This window comes from Clarias gariepinus, chromosome 20 (assembly GCF_024256425.1).
Source record: "Clarias gariepinus isolate MV-2021 ecotype Netherlands chromosome 20, CGAR_prim_01v2, whole genome shotgun sequence".
In the NCBI taxonomy this organism is placed as follows: Eukaryota; Metazoa; Chordata; class Actinopteri; order Siluriformes; family Clariidae; genus Clarias; species Clarias gariepinus.
Genome location: NC_071119.1, coordinates 17,646,103 through 17,670,922, shown reverse-complemented (window position 1 = coordinate 17,670,922; position 24,820 = coordinate 17,646,103). Strand labels below are relative to the sequence as shown.

Here is a 24,820-nt window from a genome sequence, read left to right as displayed (position 1 = left end):
ATCATTGATAATAGTAGTGATGACAGTGAAGGTCTTATGAGATGGTCTGGAGTGCAGAGTAATTGTTTAACATTAGCTTAAACTAGGGCTTTATTCTTTTTTTCATCTCTTACACATACTTCACTCCATTTCTGCTTCTATTCCTGATCTTACACACTGATTGTAGTGACCTCTATTGGTTAAAAATGTAAACACATTCTGCCATGTGCCAGTAAGAAATAAGCGGAATCTTGGTTTACTAGTGTTTGTGCTGGGATAGGAATGTCAGATTTCCCCCCTTCCCATTATAAAACAGTATAAGTATTCATCAATCAGAAAGCATGGAACAGGGTGAGTTGGAAGGTTAAATAGTGAAGCAAAGCTGTTGTAGTGTATGCCAGGATCTTGGGCAGGAATGTCCAGCTTTTCCTTGTAGAAGGCATTCTTTGGAGAAATCACTTCAGTTAAGAATTTAGGCAGTTGTGATTTTGTGACATATAGCTGGGAAACACATCCCTTAACCAAGGAGCATGGCAAGAAATCTTTCTAGATTAAAAAGCTAGTGGGCATACAAGAGAATGTGTTTGTGGTGAGCTGCAGTGGTAAGAATTCAGGGCCTGGAAGGTATAATAGGGTGCAGGAAGCCATAGAGGAAAGAGAGATAGTGTGGAGGTTTCGGCAAGTGGGAAAAAAAAATATTGGCAGCTGATTTAAGGTGGGAAAGGGTGGGTCACGGTGAAGAATACCAAGAGATTTTGAAAGATAAATGGCCTTTGGAGTAGAGTAGAACTGAACCTGGAAAGGAGCAGCTAAAGACCAGGTCCAAGGTTTTACCACCTTTATGTGTTGGAGGGCAAATATTGAATGTCAGGGCGAAGGAATACAAATGAGCGAAAACAACAGATCAGGCAAAAGATTTGAAGGCTATACAGATGAGATAGAGAATGCGCTAGGAACCCAATTGCTGAACAGACTAGAAAGCAGCGATATTAAGGTAACACAGGTTTACCGGGCAAGAAAAGCAATAATAAATATTTTAGGATTTCCAGGGTAAAACACAAAAATCAGTCTGACAAAATTTTAACAAAACATAATTTTACACACAATAATGTTCATCAACCACAGCATACAGGCATTAACTTTATTTAACATTCAGACCACAAGACATTTAGCCAGCCAAGGTAAAAATCAGAGTGCACATACATACAGTAGCTTACATTAACTACTTTTGGAAATCAACAGTAGCGATCTGCTGTGAATGGTAAATAGTGTGAAAATGTTGAGTAGTAAATTGACAGAGGCGAAATGGAAAAATAAAATGGGACTGTGGGCCTTATATGTGCGATAATACATCCTTCTGATTAGCTTATCATTTCAGACTGTTAAGTAAACATGCTTCGAGATAGCTTGTTTCCCTCTTGCTAAATTAATGCTCTGGATATGACTTCCATCGATGATGCTGCCTAGTGTATGAGAGGAGTTAGAGCTGGTATTTAAAAAATGAGAATAATTTTGATACTTGATATGAAAAGGAATTAATCTCGATTCTTTTGTATCATGTTATTAAAGACACAATTTTTTTTAAGCCTAGCTCCAATACTTTTGCTTTCTGCAACTGAGTGTAGGATTTTTATGGCGAATTTACTGCAATTGTTTTTGTCATATTAATGTCTTTTAACAAATGTATACAAAGTCATACAAAAACGATTAATTAAATATACAGCTATTAATATACACCAATCAGATATAACAATAAAATGGCTAATATTGTGTAAGTCCCTCTTGTGTCACCATAACAACTCTGAACCATCAAGCCATGACCTCCAAAAGAACTGTGAAGGTGAGCTGTGGTATCTGGCACCAAGGTGTAAGCAGCAGATCCTTTAAATCCTGTAAGTTGCTAGGTGGGGCATTCATGGATCAGACTTGTTTGTCCAGCACTTTACATACATGCTCAATCAGAATGAGGTCAGAGGAATTTGGAGGCCAAGTCAGCACCTTGAACTCTTTGTCATGTTCCACAAATCATTCCTAATTCCGCAGGGTTCGGCAATGGCTTCATCACACTGTCTTTGAAGGCCTGCCTTTACCACGGAGCTCATCGTGGAGTCATCTATTGCCCAGGTAAATGAGGCACAAGAACTGAGCCATCCAATAACATAATCTAAAAGAAAATTTGACTAATCAAACCATGCCCTTCTTTCATTGCTCTATGTCCAGTTTTGACGGTCATGTGTGGACAGGGATTAGCATGGACACTCTGGCCAGTCTGTGGCTATGCAGCCCGATTACACATTCAAGCTGCAATGCACTGTGGATTCTGACACCTTCCTATCAAAGCCAGAAATAACCTTTTGCCCAAATTGTGCTACAGTAGCTCTTCTGTGAGACTGGTCCAAATAGGCTAGCCATTGCTTCCCATGCAGATTAATGAGCATTGGACTCCTATGACTGTGTCACCAGTTCACCGGTTGTCCTTCCTTCGAATACTTTAGGCAGATATTAAGCACTGTATACCAGGAACGCCCCAAAGACCTGCAATTTTGGAGATGCTTTATCCTAGGTGTTTTTAGCCATCACAATATGGCCCTTGTTAAAGTCTCTCAGATGCTTATGCCTGCCCATTTTTTCCTGCTCCTAACCTATCAACTGAATGTTCACTTACTACCTAATTTATCACACCCCTTTGACAGGTGTCAGTTAGTATTAGGAGATAATCAATTTTATTTACTTAACCTCTCAGAGCTTTTCATGTCTGATCAGTGTATCTATACTTATTTTTTGTAGTGTTATGTTGTGTATTGCAGCACAGTGTATTGTGGGGTGTGCTGTTCCAAAATGTACAATAGTAGTTTGTGAAGATAAACAAAAATTGACATTATAAGATTTTAATTTTATGTCTCATATCTTCAAATTTCAACATAAATGGTGTTCCATTAAAACTTTCTTTTTAAGCATAACCGTTTAATAAATAAAATTTTAAATAAGCTAATTAGATATAAATAACAGATTTTTTTAGATAAACTTTATGTTGTTAAAATTGTAGGATTTCTCTATTTCACCTATTTAGCTTGAATGCAGTGTGGGTTCATTATATTACCAAATTTTTGAGGTGGTCATTCCGAATGTAGGGTTCCCCAATAATGTGCCAACCATTCTATAATTTATTCATAGACTATAGATGCAAGGATCATAAGCTAGCAAGAAGTGGGAGTATTACAAATAAAGTATTATTACTATGTTAAATTGATTCCCATATGGGGTGTGTCTCAGTCATGCAATGGTGTATGTAAGTGCGAGTACTTGCATTTCAGCTTCAGAATCAGACCTCACAAACTCATGCTTCCGGTTACCAATAGTTTCCCTTTTCCCTGATTTAATGATGCTATATGAAAAAGAATAATAGAATTAACAGTAAGGAGTCAAAATTTGTGCAAAACTACCAAAACCCTAAAAATTTAAAATAGGCAACAAAAAGAAAAAAAATATGCACATATGCTGTTAGTCTAAAATCAAACAGTTTGCTTTATTACTTAATTAGCTACTTTTTTTTATTGCTTTATTAGTTTATTTTTAAAATGAGAAATTGTAGTCATCACACATTCAAAATTAAACGTCATAAAAAAAACAAAAAACAACAAAGAAATTCTTGGGAATGTTTGAGGATGCTGTGTGATGGCTAAGCTGATTTAAAGCCATCCTTAAATCAGCCTGTTATTTGGCAGCAGAACAAAGAATTAAATAATGCAAATACAGGCCAAGATCTGTAATTAATGTTTAATATCAGAAAGTGGAGTAGAGTTTGACCTGAATTTGACCATAATGTGGTTGGTAGAGACATGTGCTGGTTTGAGTATTTTGGAAACTACGGATCTGCTGGGATTTTCATGCACAACAGTTGCTAGAGTTCACACAGAGCTCTAGATTTATGCTGTGGTAACTTGAATGACCACTCTTTATAACAGTGTTGAACAGAAAATCATCTTAGATTGCAAAACATGTTGAACGCTGAGCTGGCTAAAAGAGCAAAAGACCACACTGGATTCCAATGCTGTCAGCCAAGAAGGGCAACAGCGAGCACAGACCGGACAGATGAAGATTGAAAAGAATGTCACCTTGTTAAATGAACTTCAGTTTCAGCTGCAACATGAAAATAATAAGGTCAAAATTTGGAGACAAAAGCACAAATTCACAAATCTGACCTGTGTTTTGTCGAAAGTTCAATCTGGCAAAAATTGTTTAATAGTGGGAGAAAAGTTTTTTTGGGACACGTTTAGCCTGAATATCTTCTGAGTATGTTTGAATGGCACAGCCTATCTGAGTAACATTGCTGACCAGAGGTGGAAGGTAACTTGGAAGTAAATTGTAAGTAAAATTTCTCGTATCTGTTTTTAGGTTCATTAAATGATGTATTTTGTTCCCTTCACTCCACTATATTCTACTGCAATTATTAGTACTTTTTACATCACTAAATTCCTTCAAATCCACATAACCTAACTTTCTTCATAACTACAGAGGTGTGTGTATTTAAAACAATAATACCACATGCTGACCATTATGTGTACTCACGTAATTTGGATCAATATCACTATAAAAGGCCTATGGTGTACTCCTCAGATTTACCATTATCATGAACATATTGCAAAATAATAAAAAACTGAGGTTTTAGAATAAATGACATTTTATTACATTTTCTTTGATTGGGTGTATGTGATTTTGTCATGTCCCACATGCTGATCTGATGACACCAGTGTTAAATGACACACACCTAACTTGTCATCGATTAAATAAGGCATTTTTATTTTTCCTTTTTTTACTCACTCACTCATTGTCTATACAGTTTGATTCTGTGTTCAGGGCCTGGAGCTTATCCCAACAGACTTAGCACATACATGCACTCATTCACACACTATGGGCTAATTAGCCTAATCTGCAGGTCTTTAGACAGTGGGAGGAAACCGGAGTACGCGGAGGAGAACATACAAACTTCATGCACACAGAGATGGGAATTGACTCCGGACCCTGAAGGTGCAAGGCGACAGTGTTAACCACTACACCACCCTTTCCTTTTTCATAATAATGCAGTATTAAACATTTTGTATGTGTCCTTGAAATTTATTTTCCACCCAGTCATTGTGGGGGAACTGCACCTTTGACAAACAGCCTCAGTGTAATCAGTGACATCATTGTTTTTACTTTTTTTTAGTAAAGCTTGAAATAACTGCTGTAAATACAATATTCACAGTTGTATTTCCTGATTTTCATCATACTGTGTTTGTAGTTTAATGTTGTGAAGCTTACCATACCCACTTAATCATAATGAAATATTAATAAATATCAAAATCTTACAGAAGTTCAAAATATACGGGAAAAACAGTACACAGTCATCTTCAACAGTGAATCAATAGACTTTTCTTATTAACTAAAATATATTTTTAAGGAGAGGACAATATATCTTTCAGAAAGAATACATTTTAACTTCATTATGCAATTAACTTGAGTTTAATTTGTCCATGATTGGGTGGAATTACATGCGATTTGCTTTCCAAAAAACTAGTTAATTTATACAAAGTGCTGGAGCTTGACCAACATGCATTTCTAACAGCTTGATAAAGTTAATACGAAGTTAAAATAGAAAAACTCTATTTTTGTTCTTTTATTAGACAGGCTCAAAAAGGCACCTAATAGTGATTTTGACCTATTTGCCTTTTGTTTGTGAAACAAAAACAGGTGTTTAAGATCAGAAGCAGAGATGGTTACAGGCAGTTACAAACTGCACATTCAGGCAAGTTGAGAGAGAGAGAGAGAGAGACCCCTTTACTTTGTCTATGGCTTAAAGGCTGCTGTGAGCTAATAAGCCCAGTACATTTGATACTTAAGTAAATATGAAGGCAAGTACTTTTGTAGGTTTTTTTTTAAAGGAAAAAAAGATAATGGAGGACTTCTACTTTTACCTATTTTTCATCTATATATTTACCTTTATTACTGTATTTTTCTGTCTTACAATGGGTACTTAAAGAATGATAATGCACCACAGTACAAAAGCCTCACTACAATGTCTTGGTCTCTAGCTGAACATGAATTTAGTGTACTTCAATGGTGTCCCCAGTCACCAGATTCCAATCCAATACAGTAAAGTACCTTTGGGGTTTGGTAGAATAAGAGATTCTCAGCATGAATGTCCATCTGACAAGTCTGTGATGCAGTGTTCTCAACCTGAACGAAAATCTCAGAGGACTGTTTCTAGCACTTTGTAGAATCCATGCCATGAAAAAATTGAGACTGTTCTGAGAGCACAGTGGGGCTCTGCCATGAATCAGTATGGTGCTTCTTATAAGGTGTCTGATGAGTGTATATACTGTAGAGGTGGACTAATTTGCAGTTTGATATTTTGCCTGAGAATTCCCAGCAGGATAGGTTAAGATGTTTCTGTTTTTTTTTTTTTTATTATTATTCAATTCAATTCAGCTTATTTATATAGTGCTTTTAACAATGGTCAGTGTCCCAAAGCAGCTTAACAGAATAAAATAAATATAGAATTGAGTTTATAAAGTGTGAGGAAATGTGGATAAATCATAATAATTATATTGTCCCTGATGAGCAAGCAGAAGGCGATGGTGGCAAGAAAAATACTCCCTAAATGACATGAGGAAGAGACTAAAAGTTCAGTTAAACCAGAGAAATGTTGAGGTTAATATAAAGTCATTAGAGACTATTTAAAACTATTTGAAGGAATTTCAGTCCTAGTCCTAAGCCTTTAGTCCTAAGTCATTAGAGAACAAAATGGTATATGAATTATTTTAACACTGTATTTACAACATATTAAATCGAGACTTTATTAAATTTCACAGATTTTGAGTTTGAAGCTTATCACACCAGGCACTGTTGCTGCCTCACAGATTTAGGGTCCCTTCTGTCCCAGAGGGGTTTCCTTTCGGTTCTTTAGTGTAAAAACATGGCAGGTTGACTAGTCTAAAATAGGTGAGAATAGGTTTATGAATGTGTTTGATGGGACTAATATCACATCACATCCAGGGCATATTCCCGACTAGTGTTCCTGGAATACCATTATGGGGCATTTTTCATGAGGCCAAGTCAACATCTTGAACTTTTTGTTATGTTCCTCAAACCATTCCTGAACTTGTTACAGTGGTGCATTATCCTGCTGAAGGAAGCCAATATCATTACAGAATACTGTTGCCTTGGTCTGCAAGGTCAGTGGTACACGTCAAAGTAACATCCGCATGAATGCCAGGGCCGAAGGTTTCCCAGCAGAACATGATTGTAGTGCAGGGATAATTGGAAAACATGCAGGGATGCGGCTCTAGAGGAACAGGTTTGGCCATCCCCGACATAGAGTGACCTAGTCAATTAGCCATAACAATTTAGCCAACTAAAAGAACCTGGCTTATTTGTAATATATCCCACCTCTGACAAGTGCTATTGTAATGAGATAAACATTGTTTTACTTCACATGCCAGTGGTTTTAATGTTATAGATTTTATTATTATTATTATTATTATTATTATTATTATTAGTAGTAGTAGTAGTAGTAGAATTATTAATTAATCACGATTCTGTGTCCCTGGCATCTTGGCATAAAAAAAGTTAAAATATTACTATTTACCCTTAAAGGATTGGTGGTGAGAAAAAAAAAAAAACTACAAACTTTAATTATTCGGATTCTTTTCCACTAGATGACAGCACTGTACACCTGTAGCCAACACTGTATGCCATTTCTGCAGTTAATCAAGGTGAAACTGCTGATATTTCACTAGTATGAATTGACATTACTTTCATTTATTATCGTTTGTAGTTTGCAGACTGATAAGTTTAAATGAAAGCCCAGTTAGTACAAAGCACAACATCAAAAAACAGTGCTTTCTGCTCTCACCTCACCTTAAAAGTCTCATCTGCTAAGTTCAGTCAATAGGGGTCAATGGTAACCATGGCTTCCATAAACCCCTTTGTACAGTATACTGTAGATGTACATATCTCAGGGAATCTAAAGGTTGCTTCTCAGTGTCCATGATTATTCCTTTTTGCATGGTTGAAAATGGTCTCCTGTGATTTAGACATATAATGATATATAGTATATAACATAGTAAGAAAGGCTTTATGTTCGTGTTCACATTAAAAATATCATGGATAAAAATTTTTTTACAGTGATGCACACATATAGACACACAAAGATTAACTTTTTTTCTTATATTTTATTGAATCTTCTCTACTATTTTTTTTTCTCAGTCCACATTTTCATATTAATCACTACTATGTTAGACCAGGTTCCCATTTACTGCAATAGCAGTCAACTACTTAAGAGCTCAAACCCAGACCCTCCCTTCAACTCTCCTTTACTGCAGATTCCCCAGGAAACTGCATGCCTATGATCATAAAATAAGGTGATTTCTGTTTTTTTTTTATGTCACTGGGGGCATTATAACATTACTATATTTATGTGCTGATAACTGACACATGGGTTTCTAAGTATATGAGAGGAATGTACAACATTTTTAAATGTTGTATTTTCACTGATAGCATCAGCCACACTTTCCCCATTAGATTAATTAGTAGTCATATAGTCATATTGCTCTGAGCTATACATTAAGTATCCACGCAGCTTATATAGGTAACATTATTAAGAGAGATAAAGAGTTGGCGCTGTGGTTGGAGCTCTCATTAGAAACACATTTCTAACTCTATCTGTACATCAAACACAGTTTTCTTTTTTTTGTAATACTAAAAAACAAAGAAACATTAATTATTATAAGAAGAGACTGGTCTCATCTCATTGGCAAACGAACATCACGAAAAAATTAAAATAAAATAAAATAACATCTTTAAAAAAAGGCCACAATGCTAAATAGTATGTCACCTCCCAGTGGTGTTTGTTGGAGAAAAGGAACAGTTCAGAAACAACTGGAACTGAAATAAGTGCATACACAGAATAATGGCAAAATATCTGAAAAGGTTGTGTGCTGGGAGAGAGAGAGAGAGAGAGAGAGAGAGAGAGAGAACATTAGGAAAGAGGTGAAGAAACGAAAGGGCACATGTAGACAGAATGGTAACTCTTTAAATGTAGTAAACGTTTAAAAGAGCAAGTAAAAGTGTAAAGCAGATATGGTTTGTGTTATTGTAGGTGCATTTGGTGAGAATACAAAGTACTTGAGGAAGTGTGCAGGACAGAAGGCACAGTGGCTTGGTGTGTAATCTTAAACAACCACCACGTCAGGGGCTACCAAACTCATAAGGTGCTCTACACACAAAACAACACATGCACATTTATATAGTAAGGCCAGCAGTAACAATCGGTACCCATCTATATCAGTCAGTGGCACGAGAAGCAGGAACAAGGTACAACTCATTCAATCACACTGTCTGATTTTGGGTTAGCAGTGTCAGAGAATGCTTTAAACATTTAAAAGTACAAGTCGGGAGTCGGTCCCTTATAGTTCTAGTCAGTCAAACTGACAACAAAGTGATATGTCCTTGACACACTTTTTGTGATAATTAATAAATAAGTTATCAAATACATTAATGTACCAACACTTTAGTGCTGAAAATAGATTTTTGATTGCATGCCTGATTAGATCAATAGCCGATATTTTGATTTCATCAGCATTTTTTGATTGATTGATTAATTGATTGATTGATTGATTGATTGATTGATAGATTGGTTAACCACTTCATAGTATGATTAGGAACGAAGATTTGAATCTGCAGCAATACTTTAAATGAAACTGACTCAATATAAACAATAACTAATAAATAAAATAAAATAAAAGTTTGGTCTATATTCAAAGGCAAATGAAAAATCTACTTTGGAAAAACAAAGAACGTTGCACAGTGTTTTTAAGACTTTCCAAACCAGTACTCTACCACAACCATTATTATTACTGATATTGATATCACTTTTTTTTCCTTAAGAACTCTTTTTGAAATAAAATAAAAGGAACATTTATAGAAAAAAAAAACTTTTTTTCTCTTTTTATCTTTATAAAAGCTACACATTTCTATTGGGATGTCTATGAAGGTGTTAGTGATTATATTAATGTTTCTTATTGTTTCTTTAAAAAAAAAAAACTATTGATCTTAAAGATGCCATAGTTATTATTACTTTCTTTTGTTGTTTTTGCCCTGATGCTTAGGGACACGTGTCTTTCCTTAACTCTCTCTTAGGCTATTTACAGGTGAGAGAGAAAAGAAAAAGTAGGAATGACTAACCGAGACTCAGTCTCTTTGAGTTGAACTCAATGTTAACTAAATGTTTTGCTCCATATATGAAAACCAGACCTAAATCCTTCTTAAAGTCTCCTTAGTGATCACAATACAGTTTCATCAAAAATTAAGAAAAATAAAATAAAAATCATAGTGGTATTTCTGATGTAAACACTGCAATTTGTTCTTTTCTAAGCTGGCCATGTTCTCATGTTTCAAGTCAAATGTTCTTCTCCCTGGCGCAACAAGAAATTGTCACTACAATGTTCCAGCACTTAACTTTAGAGTTCTTAAACATAAACTGGAATATACAGTATATATGAAATATAATTTCATGTGTTGTATGATTCCTCTAAAAATAAACAGAGCACCAGGCACTGAGACAGAATGACGTAGAAGGAACCTTGCTCACTAGAAGACTGCCAGACCTAGCTGACAGTACTGTATATATGGGAAAAAAATATTATTCGCTCTGTTGTGTACTGTTAAAATTGGTCAGCTCCATTTACCATTTAGTCATCACAGCATACTGTGGCATGCAGCCTGGTAAATGTATGGTAAAAAATTGTCATCCATTTGGTTAATGGTTTAAGTGTTGCCAAAATGTAAAATCTGGTCAGATGCATATTATAGACTACATCTGGCTTCCATGGTAAGCCATCAAAAATATCTCAATATTATACAGTTTAATGTTTTTTTTTTTGCTTTTCCAATTCTAATAACTACCATTTACAGATGGTTTTGACATGACAATGTATTAGCACGGTAAAAAGGAAATATACCTTGGCAATTACTTTAAATGATAAAAATAGAGGAAACAGAAAACAAAAACAGCAGTCAAGAAGGCCTCGGGACTCCTGAAGGCTAAGACTAGCATAGAATACTGGATATATGTCTGTGTGCAAGTCAGTGACTATGCATGAAACTAGGACATGATGTCCTTGTGTTGAAAAGAACATGATCAACCTCATTTTACTTTGCTGTGTCTAATTTTGCCAATAGATCCTTGATTCTAGATCTGTGTTCCTCTGGGGCACTTTAAATCACATAGTTCTTCAGTTTTTCCCCATCCTCGGGAAACTCTTCCTGCATCATGTTTGATAGATCCTTTGTTATATCCTGTTGATGGGAGTTATCTTCAAGGTTGCTGTTTGTTTCCATGTCATCCTCTATTTCTTTTGTCTCATAATCATCTGTGTTCTCCAGTTTTCCATCTCCTAGGTTAAGCCCTTGTTTTGTGTGTTCCATATCTAGGTCCCCATCTTCCAAGCTGACCCCATTTTCAGACCTTGACCTGTATTTGATCCAGTCATCCATGGCCATCATTTCATCCCCTTCGCTAAGGAACTTCCACAGTGTCAAGGGGTCACGGTTCATTCCATACAGGGTCAGTCTGGGAGAGTGATTGCCACTTGTTACGGAGCTCCCCCTTTTGCGGCGAGACTTGCTGGTGTGGTTGACTTGAAGATGCATGGCCATCAGCTCAGAGGAAGAGGTGCGAAATGGACAAAACACACACTGATTTAGAGTATCACAATCTCCTTTTGTACCCCCTGATGGACTGTCAGAGCTGCTAACTGCTACTCCAACCTGTTCCACTGCACCTATACTAGACACAGGGCGGCGAGAGAGGTCAAGTGGTCCACATTCTTGGGAAGCACTAGAGTTCATGCTGCCTTGATATCCATTGGCTGAAATCATACGACTTGTAACAAGTGGCTTACGTCTGGATATTTTGGGCATTTTTGGAGGAGGTGTCTCACCTTTCCACCTCCCTTCTAGTCCTCCTGGGTATAGTTCCTGCATCATCCCAGACAAAACACGATACTGGCTCTCCAAATTTCTTTCTTTTTGAGCTTCTCTGGACTTCAGATGACGCTCTTTCTGTTCTGTAGATCCAGAGCCCAAGGACTGGCTGTGTCTGAATGTGGGGAACGAGCCCTGGTTTGCAGTCAAGTTTCTATGCTGTTTTTCCCGTGGCGAGCCAGTAAGCGAGGGAGGGAGGCTTGAAGAAGAGGAGCTAGAAGAGTGTGACATTGCATTTCTCTCACGATGGTGTCGTTGTAGGTGGTATTTAAGAGACCCAGACTGGGTGCCAGCATAGTCACAGTGGGGACATTTATATGGTCTCTCACCTATAAAAGAGCATGCATCATAATAATAATTATTCAATTTGTAGTCTTACTCATAAACAGCAGGTGGCACTCTTTGTCATTTTTGACAGTTGGAATTTCTTATAAAATAAAATATTAACATTTAAGTGATTGCTGTGGTGGAGGTACCTCAAAGGAGAGAGTGAATTTACTATTGTTTACTGCATGCATTTATTATTTAATTTCTTGCAGCAGCCTCACCTGTGTGCACACGTAGGTGTACTTTAAGGTGATGGGAAGAGCGGAAAGATTTACCACAGTAGGGGCAATCCTTCATTCCTGTACCTCGCACCCGCTCTCTTGAGGGTCCAAATGACGTTCCTCCTAGACCATTGTCCCCTGGGTGAAAATTAAAAGATTTAATTGTATAGATTCAACCACAAAAGTAAAACCAGACTTAATGTTTTAGACTTTTCCTATTATTAATACTATAAGAAGTGGCGAAAAAATACTGAAATAATCAGAAAACATTTGCACACTCATTAATCTTTGGTATTTGGTTAGAAACAGCATAAACATACAGACATTAGCAGATTATGCAAAACTCAAAACACAAAAAAAGCATTTCATTAATGTAAAATGCCTTTAAAATATATATTTTAAAAATATTTTATTGGATTATTTTTACCTGAGAGGTGTGCTATAGAAGAATGGAAACCTCCAGAAGACCCCACTCCTGATTGGAGCTGTTGAGATTCTTGTTTGCCTTCGTTTCTTTGTCCTCGTCCTTCTCCTCCTTGGAGTCTGGCAGTTTTTTGTACACCAACTTCTTCTTTTCTAACAGACCCATGTACACTTTGAAACTTTCGTGGTCTCTGAGAATGAACTCGAGCATGAGCCACAACCTGCTGAAGAGTCTGGAAAAGCTTGCCACAATCGGGACACTCCCAAGGTGCTCTGGAAGCTTCAAGGTCCTCTTTTAAGCCAAGGCCACCTAAGTAGGCATGCACCTGCTCGGTGTCCCCAACAACAGCTCCCTGTGAGGAAGGGTATTGGTGTTGCACCTGGGATCTCTGCTGTTGCTGGCTCTGCTGCACTGCCGCCAGTCTATGAGCAACCAGATCCCACATAGCTGCCTGCTCTCGTCCATCCAACACCTCCGATCCTCCTCTCTCTCCTCCATTACCTATCTCTGCTACCTGTGCTACTGCCTGAAGGCGTTCCATGCAACTAGCGCCACTGCTGTCATTTGGCAATCTGAGGTAGCCCCATACTGAAGATCGGTTTGATCCTTCACTGAATTCTGACCTCTCTATGCGATTCCCTGTCTTTGCACTTCCACCTGCCACACTGTGTGCCAGGAGCACATTAGAATAGAGAGCACCTAAAGCATGGTTCCCAGCAGGACCTTTGGAATTTTCAGATCCTGAAGGTCCCAGATCTCCTAGACCAGCCTTCAGGCCCAGTTTGTTGAGGTGCACTTTCATATGGTTCTTGAGAAACCAGGGTTCCTTAAAACCACGACCACACACCTGACACTTGTGGTCAAGGGAAGCCTTGTGTTTGCGCATATGACCTTTCAGGAACCAGGACTGGGTAAAACGCTGACCACAAGTTTCACAGCGGAAGGCTGGAACAGCTGGTGCTTGTGACGAAGGTGTTTGTGGTTGGTGTGTGATTGGTTTGTGGTTGGTGTGTGAAGGGAAGACAGGGTGTGGCACAGGCTCTTCAGGTGGGTGGCTTTCCTGTAGATGAATAGCTAGGCGTTCCTCCTTATTGGCTGAGAAGGGACACAGTGTGCACTTGTACGGGTTATGAAGAATCCGTACGTGACGAGCTAGCTCAGAGGCTGTGCGAAATTTGCCCTTACATGCATGGCAGCGGAAGGCGAGAGCTGCCATAGGAGGGATGGGGTCTTCTACAAGGGTAGACTCCAATGGAGAAAAGGTTAAAGAGGCTGGTGTTTCTTCTGTAAGAGGTGGAGTCAGCGGTGTGGCATCATCTATTTCAAACTGAGGGCTATTGACTGAAGAATCCTCTGGTACAGTCTCTTCTCTCTGATTCTGCTGAAATAACTTGTATATTGAACTCGGATTCATCTTCCTGCGTTTTTGCATAACAGTATCATTCAAGTAATTTTTCTCTGGTTTGACTTGTGCAGTTTTATACATTGCAGTGGGCTGGCGGTCCCTCTCCAAACTATGAGCCCGGGCATGCAGGGAGAGAATGCTCTGAAAGCGAAACCTCTTTCCACAAACATGGCAAGGAAACCTGAGGGAGGGGCCGCTGGTAGAACCTCCTTGGACAGCCAGGCCTTCATTGCTGAAAAGCTGCAGGTCTAGTTCATCATTGGTGGCAATATCCCCAGATGAAAGAACCTGCTCCAGTGCGCCAAACCCAGGCAGTGGTGCAGATGGAGTGGCTGGAGGACTGCTCTCTGAAGAGGGAGTGCACAACTGTTCTTCTTCTGGAAACAGTGTAGCAACTGTAGTGGGAGAGGGTGGACCTGACAGTTCCTCATCTTCCTCTTCATCTTGCTGGGTGACATCAGCAAAAGGTGACAATTGGATGTATGGGTTAGTTAGAGGGCTAGATTGGGCAGAGTGAGGGCTTTGGGGTAAGGTGTGTGGGCTGTCATCCAGTGAGGGCATTGAGGGAGGGGACAGGGGAACCTCAGAGGAGAGGGCAATCATACATTCTCTGGGAGAATCCATACTCTGTACCAGACAGAGAGTGACAGAGGTCAGAAGTATGAAAAAGGTGGCATGCCCACATGTATAAATTTGACCATGCTTCCCTTATATAAAAGAGTGGGTACTCACTAGTAGTGTGTGTATTCCATCATTCACTTCATTAGATGAGGGAGGAGCCACGTTCAAAATTGTCTCTGACACCACCTGCAAAACAGAAACAAAGGTGTATGCATATGCACTTGGATTTGTTTTCATTTGTTCTGATTATGATATATTTTGGTTGATATTCTATGTAATAACGTGAACTGTTGGGGTATTATATGTACAACTCCTGTATGCATGTATGTATACTATGTAAAAGCTAAGGGTACAGTAGGACACAAACTATCCTAAGCATGATGGGCGTGAGATGTTTTGATTTCCCCACACACCCTTCCTGCGTGCGCACACACACACACACACACACACACACACACACACACACACACACACACACACACACACACACAAATATAAAGTTGCTGTTTAAATAAGAAAGAAATTAAAATCTGTTATCCATTCCACCAACCCAGGCAGAGGACATTGTGTAATATCACAATCACACATGCAAAGACACCTTCCTTGACAAGCATATGTCCCTTTTTATATCAGGACAAGAAATATGCTCTGTATGAGGACATGCCCAGACATAAAATAAAAAAAATAAAAAAATGGTGAAAGAAAATTGAGCTCATTGAAAATTGTGGCCAAAAAATTAAAATAAATAAATAAATGTAAAAAAATCTGCTGAATAGAGGAACATGTGTGGGTGCATCTGTGTTTCTGTATGTGTGAGTCACAGTTTGTGACAGTTTGTGCTTTTCTGTGTTGATGACAGTATGTTTCTATTTTTTGCACAGAGAGAGAGAGCATGTGAATATAGGTAATTGTGTGAATCAGATTGGTTTGCGTGCATATGAGATAAACGTGGCCAGTTGACATTATAGTTCAGCCATGTCTCCGTCACTACGATATCAGTAGCACTTTCTTCTGCCCTTCTTCTCTCTTTTTTTAATACACCATTATTGTTAATTCTTTTCTTTCCATCTTTTCACCTCGACAGACTCCCATCCCCCTCTCCTTTTCTCTCTCTTTCACTCCTCCTCCCTCTATTACTCACTAATTTTCTTTCATTCTCTTTCTCTCTTGCATCGCTGACAGTTGGCACTATGCCAGGGAATGCTGCTATCAGCTGGTAGATTGGGGCCTCATAACATGGCGAAGGGAGAAGAGAAAGAAGGGAGCGAGACAGACGGAGAAAGGGAGAAAGGGGGGGTCGGAGGAGAGACTCACATCTGAATGAGCCATATTTGAGTGGTAATTTTCTCATGAAAAAGGGGGCACGAAGCATTCCCAGCCCTAGAGTAGAGGATGCTGAACCTCTTTGGTCTGACGGTATTATTTTCTTACGAATATTGTTTGTGCCAGTTCATTGTTCCGCCATGACAGATTATGTTTGTGTCAGTCCAGGCCTGCCATTCTAATAAAGGTTTGTTTTTTTTTTTCCTGAATTTGGATAGAAGGAGTGATAAGGTGCTAGACAGAGGGGGGAGGGGAAAGATGAAGGCAGGCAAGTGATAAAGCAGCATGCACAAATAATACACACACACACATACACACATTTGCAATATGGCAGCAAGTCACCAGATGATTCATGCATGCTAAACACTCTTGTCCAAATGGCCACATGGTACACTACACTGGAACAACATAGGTTTTTTTTTTTGTCAACTCCTACTTAAAAAGACTAAAACTTAAAAACTAAATTATGACAATATGTTCTGTAGGTTTACATTTGAATACAGATACAGGCGATAAGCAGACGCTTTGTTTTGATCTTGAGAGCCAAACTTCACCAAATCCTCCAGACCTCAATTTTGCAAGTAGATATCTTACCTGACACTGATTTTTATACAAATCACAGCTTATTATATGCAACTAAATATTCTTTTTAAAGAACAGACCAAAATAGTTACTTGCATAACAACCGGAATGCCTATGATCACAAATACAATAGCACAATTTGGGCAATTTATGTACCTCAGCTTGTTGTTATCCTCCTTAATTCTTATATTTAGAAAAAGAGAGAATTATACTGGAGGAAAAAAAAACAACACATTAATATTCCTGAAACCATTGTATATAATTTTAGAAGTCGTTTTGCTTATGATGAGCGTGAAACTTCGAGTTAGGTATCTCATTAGTTAATAATAATTTTAAACTTCATACTGTGTGCGAATGATCACCGTCATGCGAGCTTTCATATTTGATGACTTTAACTATAAGTATAGATTCAAAAACAGGAATGTTAATATACGTAGAAATGGCTTCATTCCTAGCTTATTAGATCATACATTTACTGGATCTGCTGTTCTAAATTTGTATAATCTGTAACCATGTAATGTATCTAAAGGATGAACAAGTGGCTATTCATGCAGTGTGTAACAGATGCCCTTGAGAAAATTTATGTGAAAAGGGTGTGTGTGCTCGTGTGTCTTTGTGGGTGTGTTGATGTGCTTTAGAGTGTCTATGTCTCTGCCTGTACTAAAATCTTTGGGTATGGATTATATCCCGTTCATTTAATTGGCTGTGTGTGTATGCACGTGACTTAAACTTGGTCACCGAACATAAAAAGTTAAATTCCTTCTTTTCTTTTTTTTTTTATCTTGGCCTGAAGACAAGTCTTTGCTTACCCCTTGCCCTCATTTTTCCTATGCATTGCATAATGTACACATAGCAATGACTTTGAAATAAATACATCAGTTTCCTTTTCTCTCCCACTCAAGTTTCTGCACCTCAGCCCGTCCGTCTCTCTAGCAATATTTCTCAAAGCGCCTATGTGCCTACTTTCAATTCTCCTGCCGCTTGGTTTGCTGGTTGGCGGTTTAATTTCATTTAACAACAAGCATTAAAAGAGCACTCACAATGGGTCTCATTTATCAACTTTTATACAAGGCCTCAATGTCAGCTTTAAAGAAGTTGATGATGCCATTATAGATATGCAGTCTAATCTCTGAAAACACAAATTCTGTAGTTTCTTTCAAAATCCAGTTATATAAGGATATTTTTTGATTCATTCTATTTCTAACTCCTAGTTTGGAAAAGATCTGCCACCTGTTGCTACTTACTCTAACATAGCCTCGTGTTTTGCATTGAGTAGACAAGCAGCTACTAAGTACGACATGTTTATAAGCTTGTGAGAGTGAATCTGTGTTAATGGCTTTTTGTCACATCTACTTCACGACAGGTTTCTATTTTCCCTGATGTAACCCACCATATCAAGCTCCTTAGTTAATTACTAAGTCCTTGCGTTTGTTGAATTGGGTGGGTTGAAATGGGTAATAATAAGCAACTACTGGGCGTTAATTTGCACTTCACAAATACAGCACGAACCCAAGTCTCACTTTTGCTTCAGTGGAAATTTTCACCTGGATACTGTAGATTTGTACCTAAGAATCTCTAATGTAATCAAAAAGACTTTTATATACTCATCCCAGGTTGCTTGTTCACACACTACTCATAAAAAATAGCAATCTTTTCAACATAGTACTGTTTCACTTTACTCTTTTACAGATGTGTACTGTAATGATCCAAAATCTAATTGTCTGGTGGGTCATCAAGAAAACGATTGATTTCTTTTTAATTCTTGTTACTGTCGATGATTTTTCCAATGTAATCTAACATAGAGATTGTCTTCCTCTGGTTTGCTTTGTCACCTGATTTGTCACCATTTGAATCATTATTTAAATAAAACTGATGCTAGTACTAAACCTCCTGAGCTCCATGGGACAATAGTTGGTTCCACACTACATCTCCTCAGGCTTACAGAATAATACACTGCCCGGCAAAAAGAAAAAGAAAAAGAAAAAAATTGACCTTTGATTGTCGTGCACAATGTGGTGGCGAATTCATGTGTGAACATGATTCCTTATGCTCCCAGAAACACACTTTCACAATTTGAATCTTTGAACAGGTTACTAAGTACCATCAGTCAAACACGGGTGGGATTTTTTTTTTTTTTTTTTTTTTAGAGCATCGAAACAACCCCAGATCATAACACCGTTTCCAAAGAACAGGCTTAAACAGTTAGCACTATGCATTATGGCACTTTAGTTCTTACTCTCTTGTGCCCATTACTCGGGTACAGGGTCCATCTGGACACAGATCACATGACCTTTATCCATTGTTTCAAAGTTCAATCTTTATGATCCCTAAAAAGTGTTTTTTGCCTGATTAGTTTCACTAACAAGTGTTTTTTTTATGGCCATGCAACCATTTAGTCATACTCCCAAATGAACTCCATTCATGATTTTTTTTCCGACTACAATTCTTCCAAGAAATTGAATGTTCAGCACAGTCCTTATGGATTTTAGTAATGTGTAATAATAATAATAATAATAATAATAATAATAATAATAATAATAATATCCTTAATTGTTTTCAGTACTTGAAGCGGGCCAATAATTTGACCCTTCTGAAGTAGTGACTTTCATTTTGGCCAGGCATTTTTTTTTTATCTCAAATCAAGATATTGTGTCAGGGACATGGAAAGTGGAAGGTAATGCAATTGGATGAACTAAGGGCAATAAAAAAAAAATAAAGGCAGTGATTTGCGCTTGCTGGGACCAAATTAACAAAATCTGTGTTGGATGATTAAATACACACAGGGCAAGCTATGTGAACCCTTACATTGACCCTTACACTTTAATTCTTTATCTGTTGTTAACTAAATATAGCATTTGCTCATTTACCACTCTGACAAAACAACTCAGCTCAAACTGCCAGCCTGTGGCATTTTTGCAATATGTGCAAAGCTCTCACACAGACCCAGGAGGTAAGTAAGAGAGGTAAGGCTTCCTCTGTGGGGGAGTACGAACAGATCTACCTCCAGCTGAGTGTTAATTGCCCAATTAAACCAATCAGAACTTTCATTAGTATAGTCGACTTTATAGTTCCATCAGCTACAACCCTGGAATGTATCTGCCTACTGTTAAAAAATATGTTCAAATAAAACGGCAGTCACATTTCCATTCAAGGTTGACAAGTTCTTCCTTACCTATTCACATAGCAGGCTTATTTTTAAATGTGTAAAAGAATATTTTTGGCTATTTCAAGTTTCATCCCATAAAACCAATTTAACTGAAGCTGACATCATTTACAGGCTTACTTTCCTTTTGTACCGTTACTATTTATATGCACCTTAAATACTTTAAGACAGATTACATCTACCTTTCCAGTTCCTGAAGGAAAGATATTAAACGTAAAAAAAAAAAAATGTACCAACGAGTTGAGGATACGAACTCAGCAACAAAGTACATTTCAGCACATTTTTTAAGAAGTGTGCTTTTGAGTCACTCAGGGTAGGTTTTGGCTTTGTGACCAGTCCAACAGGTTAATGAGCAGAATATTTAAATAAGTAATATTAACTTAAATAGTAATGGGTTCAGATTTTTAGCACTAAGTATAAAAGGGCTATCAACCCCCAGGCTATTCTTCATGGACCCACTTTTGAGAATTACTCACTTACAGTTTTGGGGGAAAAAAAACAGTAAACAACGCCATCAAGGGTCTATATTTTTGTATGTTTGCTTTCTATTTTGATTTTACCTAAAAACAATGATACAATTTGCTGTTTAACAATATTTACCCATTAAAACTTAACCGACCCAGATTCATGCCGGCAACATAGCAAAGTTCAATGACGATTTTTTGTGTGTGTATATATATATATATAACCTGTGTGTGTGTGTGGGTGTGGTTATACGGAAGTCCTTACAGTGTGTGTTAATGGGGGATGCTTCAGTCACCCGGATTGGGTTTTTGAATAGGTAGACTGAAAGTTAGCATTAATTTAATAACATATACATTTTTACCACTACCAGTATATGACAATGCTGTCAAGAAAATGTAGAACTACAACCAGAAAGTGTTTGATCATGTGTACATGTGCCTGTGTGACCCACTTTTTGGAAATATTTTTGCTCAATCAAGTTTGTATAGTTGGTTAAAACGAAATATAGAATTCAGTTCATCATATTGCCTTCTGTAGGTTGTGCTAAAAAATATGTAACTCTACACTGCACAATCCTGAGCCCTATATACTGTATGTTTGTAATGTTTGTTTAAAAAACATCAAAACAAAAGATAGATAAAATGCTCTGGGTTTTAAGATGCAATACATGCCTCATTTTTAGCTAAAATATAAGCACTAAAGGTGCAAAGGGTCTTACTGTAACTTGAGGAAACTTCACAGCTATAAGAAATGTACAGTGTGAATCCATCAATCCAGCCATCCAACTAGAGGCCAGTGGTGATTACCATTGTATTTATTCCTATTTTACGATGTTAACATTAATACACACATTCACTCAATTATGTCGAATTTGGGAACACCAGTTGGCCTAATCTGGATGAGGAGTACCTGGAGAAAATCTGCGAAGCATGGGGAGAACATGCAAACTCCAAGCACAGAGATCCTGAGGCGAGACTTGAACCAGGAACCTGGAGGTGCAAGGCCACAGTGATACACTGTATATATATATATATATATATATATATATATATATAGTGTATATATGCACGCACACTTTTTCCCTTTTTTTTACTGTTTCTTTTAATGCCTCCTGCAGAAATCTGTCCAAACAAAGATTTTTGAAACATCAGTGGTTCATGAAAGAACCTTTATTTGAATCCTAAGTGCCTCGCAGTCCTACATTTTCAAGCTTATTTGTCACCTCAGTTTTAAAAGGTTAGCTGGAAGTCTCGAGGGGAAAAATAATACCTCCCTCATGACTGCCTAGACTAGTTAATAAGAGGGGGAAAAAAACAGAACTAGAGTTTAGAGGGAAACCTGGAAAGGCGGCTTTTGGGTTTCGTATCCTACTTTAAGGATACGGAGGGCGACATTTGATGACACGTCCGCTCGCTTATCTCGTGAGGAATTTCCAGCACGGCCTTTGGGCGTCAATAACGCGCAACCATTTCCAGTGGCTTTCTCGCCCTTCCCTCTCGCGGCCATCTCAAATTTTTAAGGAGGGAAAGAGAGAGAGAGAGAGCGAGCGAGAGATCATTAATAAAATAAATAATGGCTTGCGAACAAACGAGTGCGCGCAGTCACCGGGTTTTACCAAATCACAGCATAATGGTGCGTGTAGGGTTTGATGCTTTGGTTTGATGCTCGTTGCATGCGAGTGTTTATTTTCGTCTTTTTTCCCCCATTTTTTCTTTCGACAAAAGATAATGGGAGGGGAGGGGGGTAAAGGGGACACGCGAGTGCGAAGAAGGAGCAGCTGAAAAGTGCCATCACGGGTTTCATCTTAAATTTAGCTGCCAATATCGGCTGCACAGCATAATACCCCCTGCGTCTCGCAGACCAACAGGCACTTTTAGAACTTTTCTTAGATTTCAGCATCGGTCGTTGTATGCATCGGTGTTATTGTTGCCTCAAATAGCACAGATTTCGAAACAGCACTTACACGGCTACTTATTTAGCACAGCGCAGCGGGGGCATGCAGCAAGCCGGAGCTCGTAGCCTTGTGTAAGCTACTATAAAGAGGTGAGAAGAGCCTAGGACAAGTGGTCCTGCTGGAACTGCTCGGGCTGTCAAAACAGCTTGCGCTCAAGTTAAAAAAAAAAAAAAAACATCAACAGTTATTATATGCCTTACTTAATATGGGGAGTCATGCAGGTCAAATAGGATGAATGATCATAAGCGACCTCGGTGCACTTCCCAGACACACAAACGGAAGAAACTGGTGCATCATTAATTAGACTATCTGATGCATGTTTGTAAAAATGACAACTTGTTTAACCGGGGAAGTTGGAGTACAGGCTTTGACTTAAGAAAAGTTTGTTTTTTGCTTATTTTCTATCCATCATTCTATTCAGACATTAAGTTCGCAACACAAAGTTCCTCTTTGGGACGTTCAAATAACAAATAAGGAGAAAAAAATTCGTACAGTTGCAATGCTTTGCTCGCTCGAATATTATATTTCGAATTGAATGTTAAAAAAAACATTAAATTATCATTTGTAACCCGAGCCCTCGTGCAAAGCTTAACTACTACCCCAGACCAAAAGACTAAAGCCAAAGCCAAGCGCACCCCCATTTCTGGTGGCAAGGGCAAGGCGCACATACATGACACTCTGAATTGTTGCCTTGTGCGGTTACATGCGTGTTACCCTGTAGGGATGCGCGAGCCGACGATCACCCCGAGACGCCACATTTTAAACGTTTTATAAAAAAAAACAAAATTTAAACACACGTGAAGCGAAGCTTATGAAGCACGAGATCTGAGAAAGGTTTTTTTCTCCAAAAGCACCAAAAAAAGGAAAAAAAGTCGTCGTGGGTTATTTGTTGTTTATGAAGCCCACAGCAAACCGGGAGGAAAAAAAAATAATCACATGCGATCACACACATTCACAAACACATGATTATATATAAGCATTTACAAGTGCGCGCGGGGTGTAAATTAGCGAATAGTTTTAAATTTATAAGATTTTTTTTGTGATGAAAGTGAGACTCAATGTACTTACGGGAGAGGCGGCGAGGAGATTAATGACAAGACACGTCATGATTACGTTTCGCTTGAATTAAATACATTACGAGTTGGGGGGGAAATGGAAATCGAGGTAGTTGTATACAAGCTTACGCTGTTCTTCCCCCTCCCTCTCTTACTCTCTTCTCCTCCCCTCCTCTCTCGCTCTCTCTCACTCTCTCTCTCTCTCTCTTTTGCATTTTTTAAAGATCCATTTATTGTGTCGTCGTGAGTGACTGAGTGAGTGTGTGAGTGAAGATGAAGTAGAGAAGTGGCCGAATGTTGCAAACGCAATTACAAATGGACGGGTTTCCATTTTAAACGTGCCCATGTTCGTGTGCACACCGACCCATGTGCACTGAGGTTGTGCACATTATTATATTAACTGCGATAACTAACTTTGTACATAGCAATCTTCTCCGAACATCACTGTAAAGTAGCACCACTTGATATAATATGATGTGATGTGATATGATATATGATATGATGCAGTTTGTTTTGCATCAATTGCTCAAAAAAAAAAAAAAAAAAAAGAAAAGAAAAAGAAAAAAGCATGGGAAGTTATTTAGTCCACATGGAGTTTGGGACAGAAAAGTTTTTTCTTTGAAGATTCCCCTCGGGCAGGAGGTTTGAGTGTCGTATCACGTGATTGTGCGCAGGTGCAGAAGCTTCTCTGTCCGGTCCGCTCCAACCTGTGCCCACTTCTTTAAGCCTGGCAAGCATTTACTCTTGAATCATGCATTTAAAAACAGATAGAGAGACTTTATTGTTATCGTAGAGATACAACGAAATTCGTTTGGTACCTCTCAGAGATAATGTAAAAAACAAACAAAAAAAAAACATAAAAATACAAAAAAATTTAAAATTGCAATATACACAACATAACATGTTCCTTAATTATTGTCATAAATAGGAAATTACTGCACAACAGTAATAATAATACAGGAAAGAATTTAGTGCTTTGGCAGTAACTTTTATTCATTATATTATAATATTATATATCATGTATTCATTAGCAGAAGATATTCAAGGGAAAGTATGAAACTTTTGTATGAAACAAAGTATCAAATTGTAAGGCACTTATTTCAGACGTTTGATGTTTTTCTTCTTCTTTTTGTTTAAATAATGCATGTGTCAATTTGGATGTGAGATCAAAGTTATAGGCTACAAATTCAAGACTGAAGACAGTTTTATAGTTGTGCACATTAATGCATGACTCTTGATGAGCTTTACAAAATAAGCACTAAAACATGTCATTGGTT

At 38.0% G+C, this 24,820-nt stretch overlaps 1 protein-coding gene across 1 annotated transcript; it reads right to left on the bottom strand.

Annotated features, from left to right (window-relative positions):
• Positions 1 to 8,194: 8,194 nt before the first annotated feature.
• znf219 (zinc finger protein 219) lies at positions 8,195 to 23,659 on the bottom strand. Its single transcript, XM_053480173.1, has 5 exons — positions 23,557 to 23,659; positions 15,113 to 15,187; positions 12,979 to 15,007; positions 12,552 to 12,689; positions 8,195 to 12,332 (listed from the first exon to the last, which is right to left on the bottom strand). Exons 1-5 carry the CDS (start codon positions 23,593 to 23,595, stop codon positions 11,236 to 11,238), a joined length of 3,378 nt encoding a protein of 1,125 aa, XP_053336148.1. The 5' UTR covers positions 23,596 to 23,659; the 3' UTR covers positions 8,195 to 11,235.
• Between the last annotated feature and the right edge of the window lie 1,161 nt (positions 23,660 to 24,820).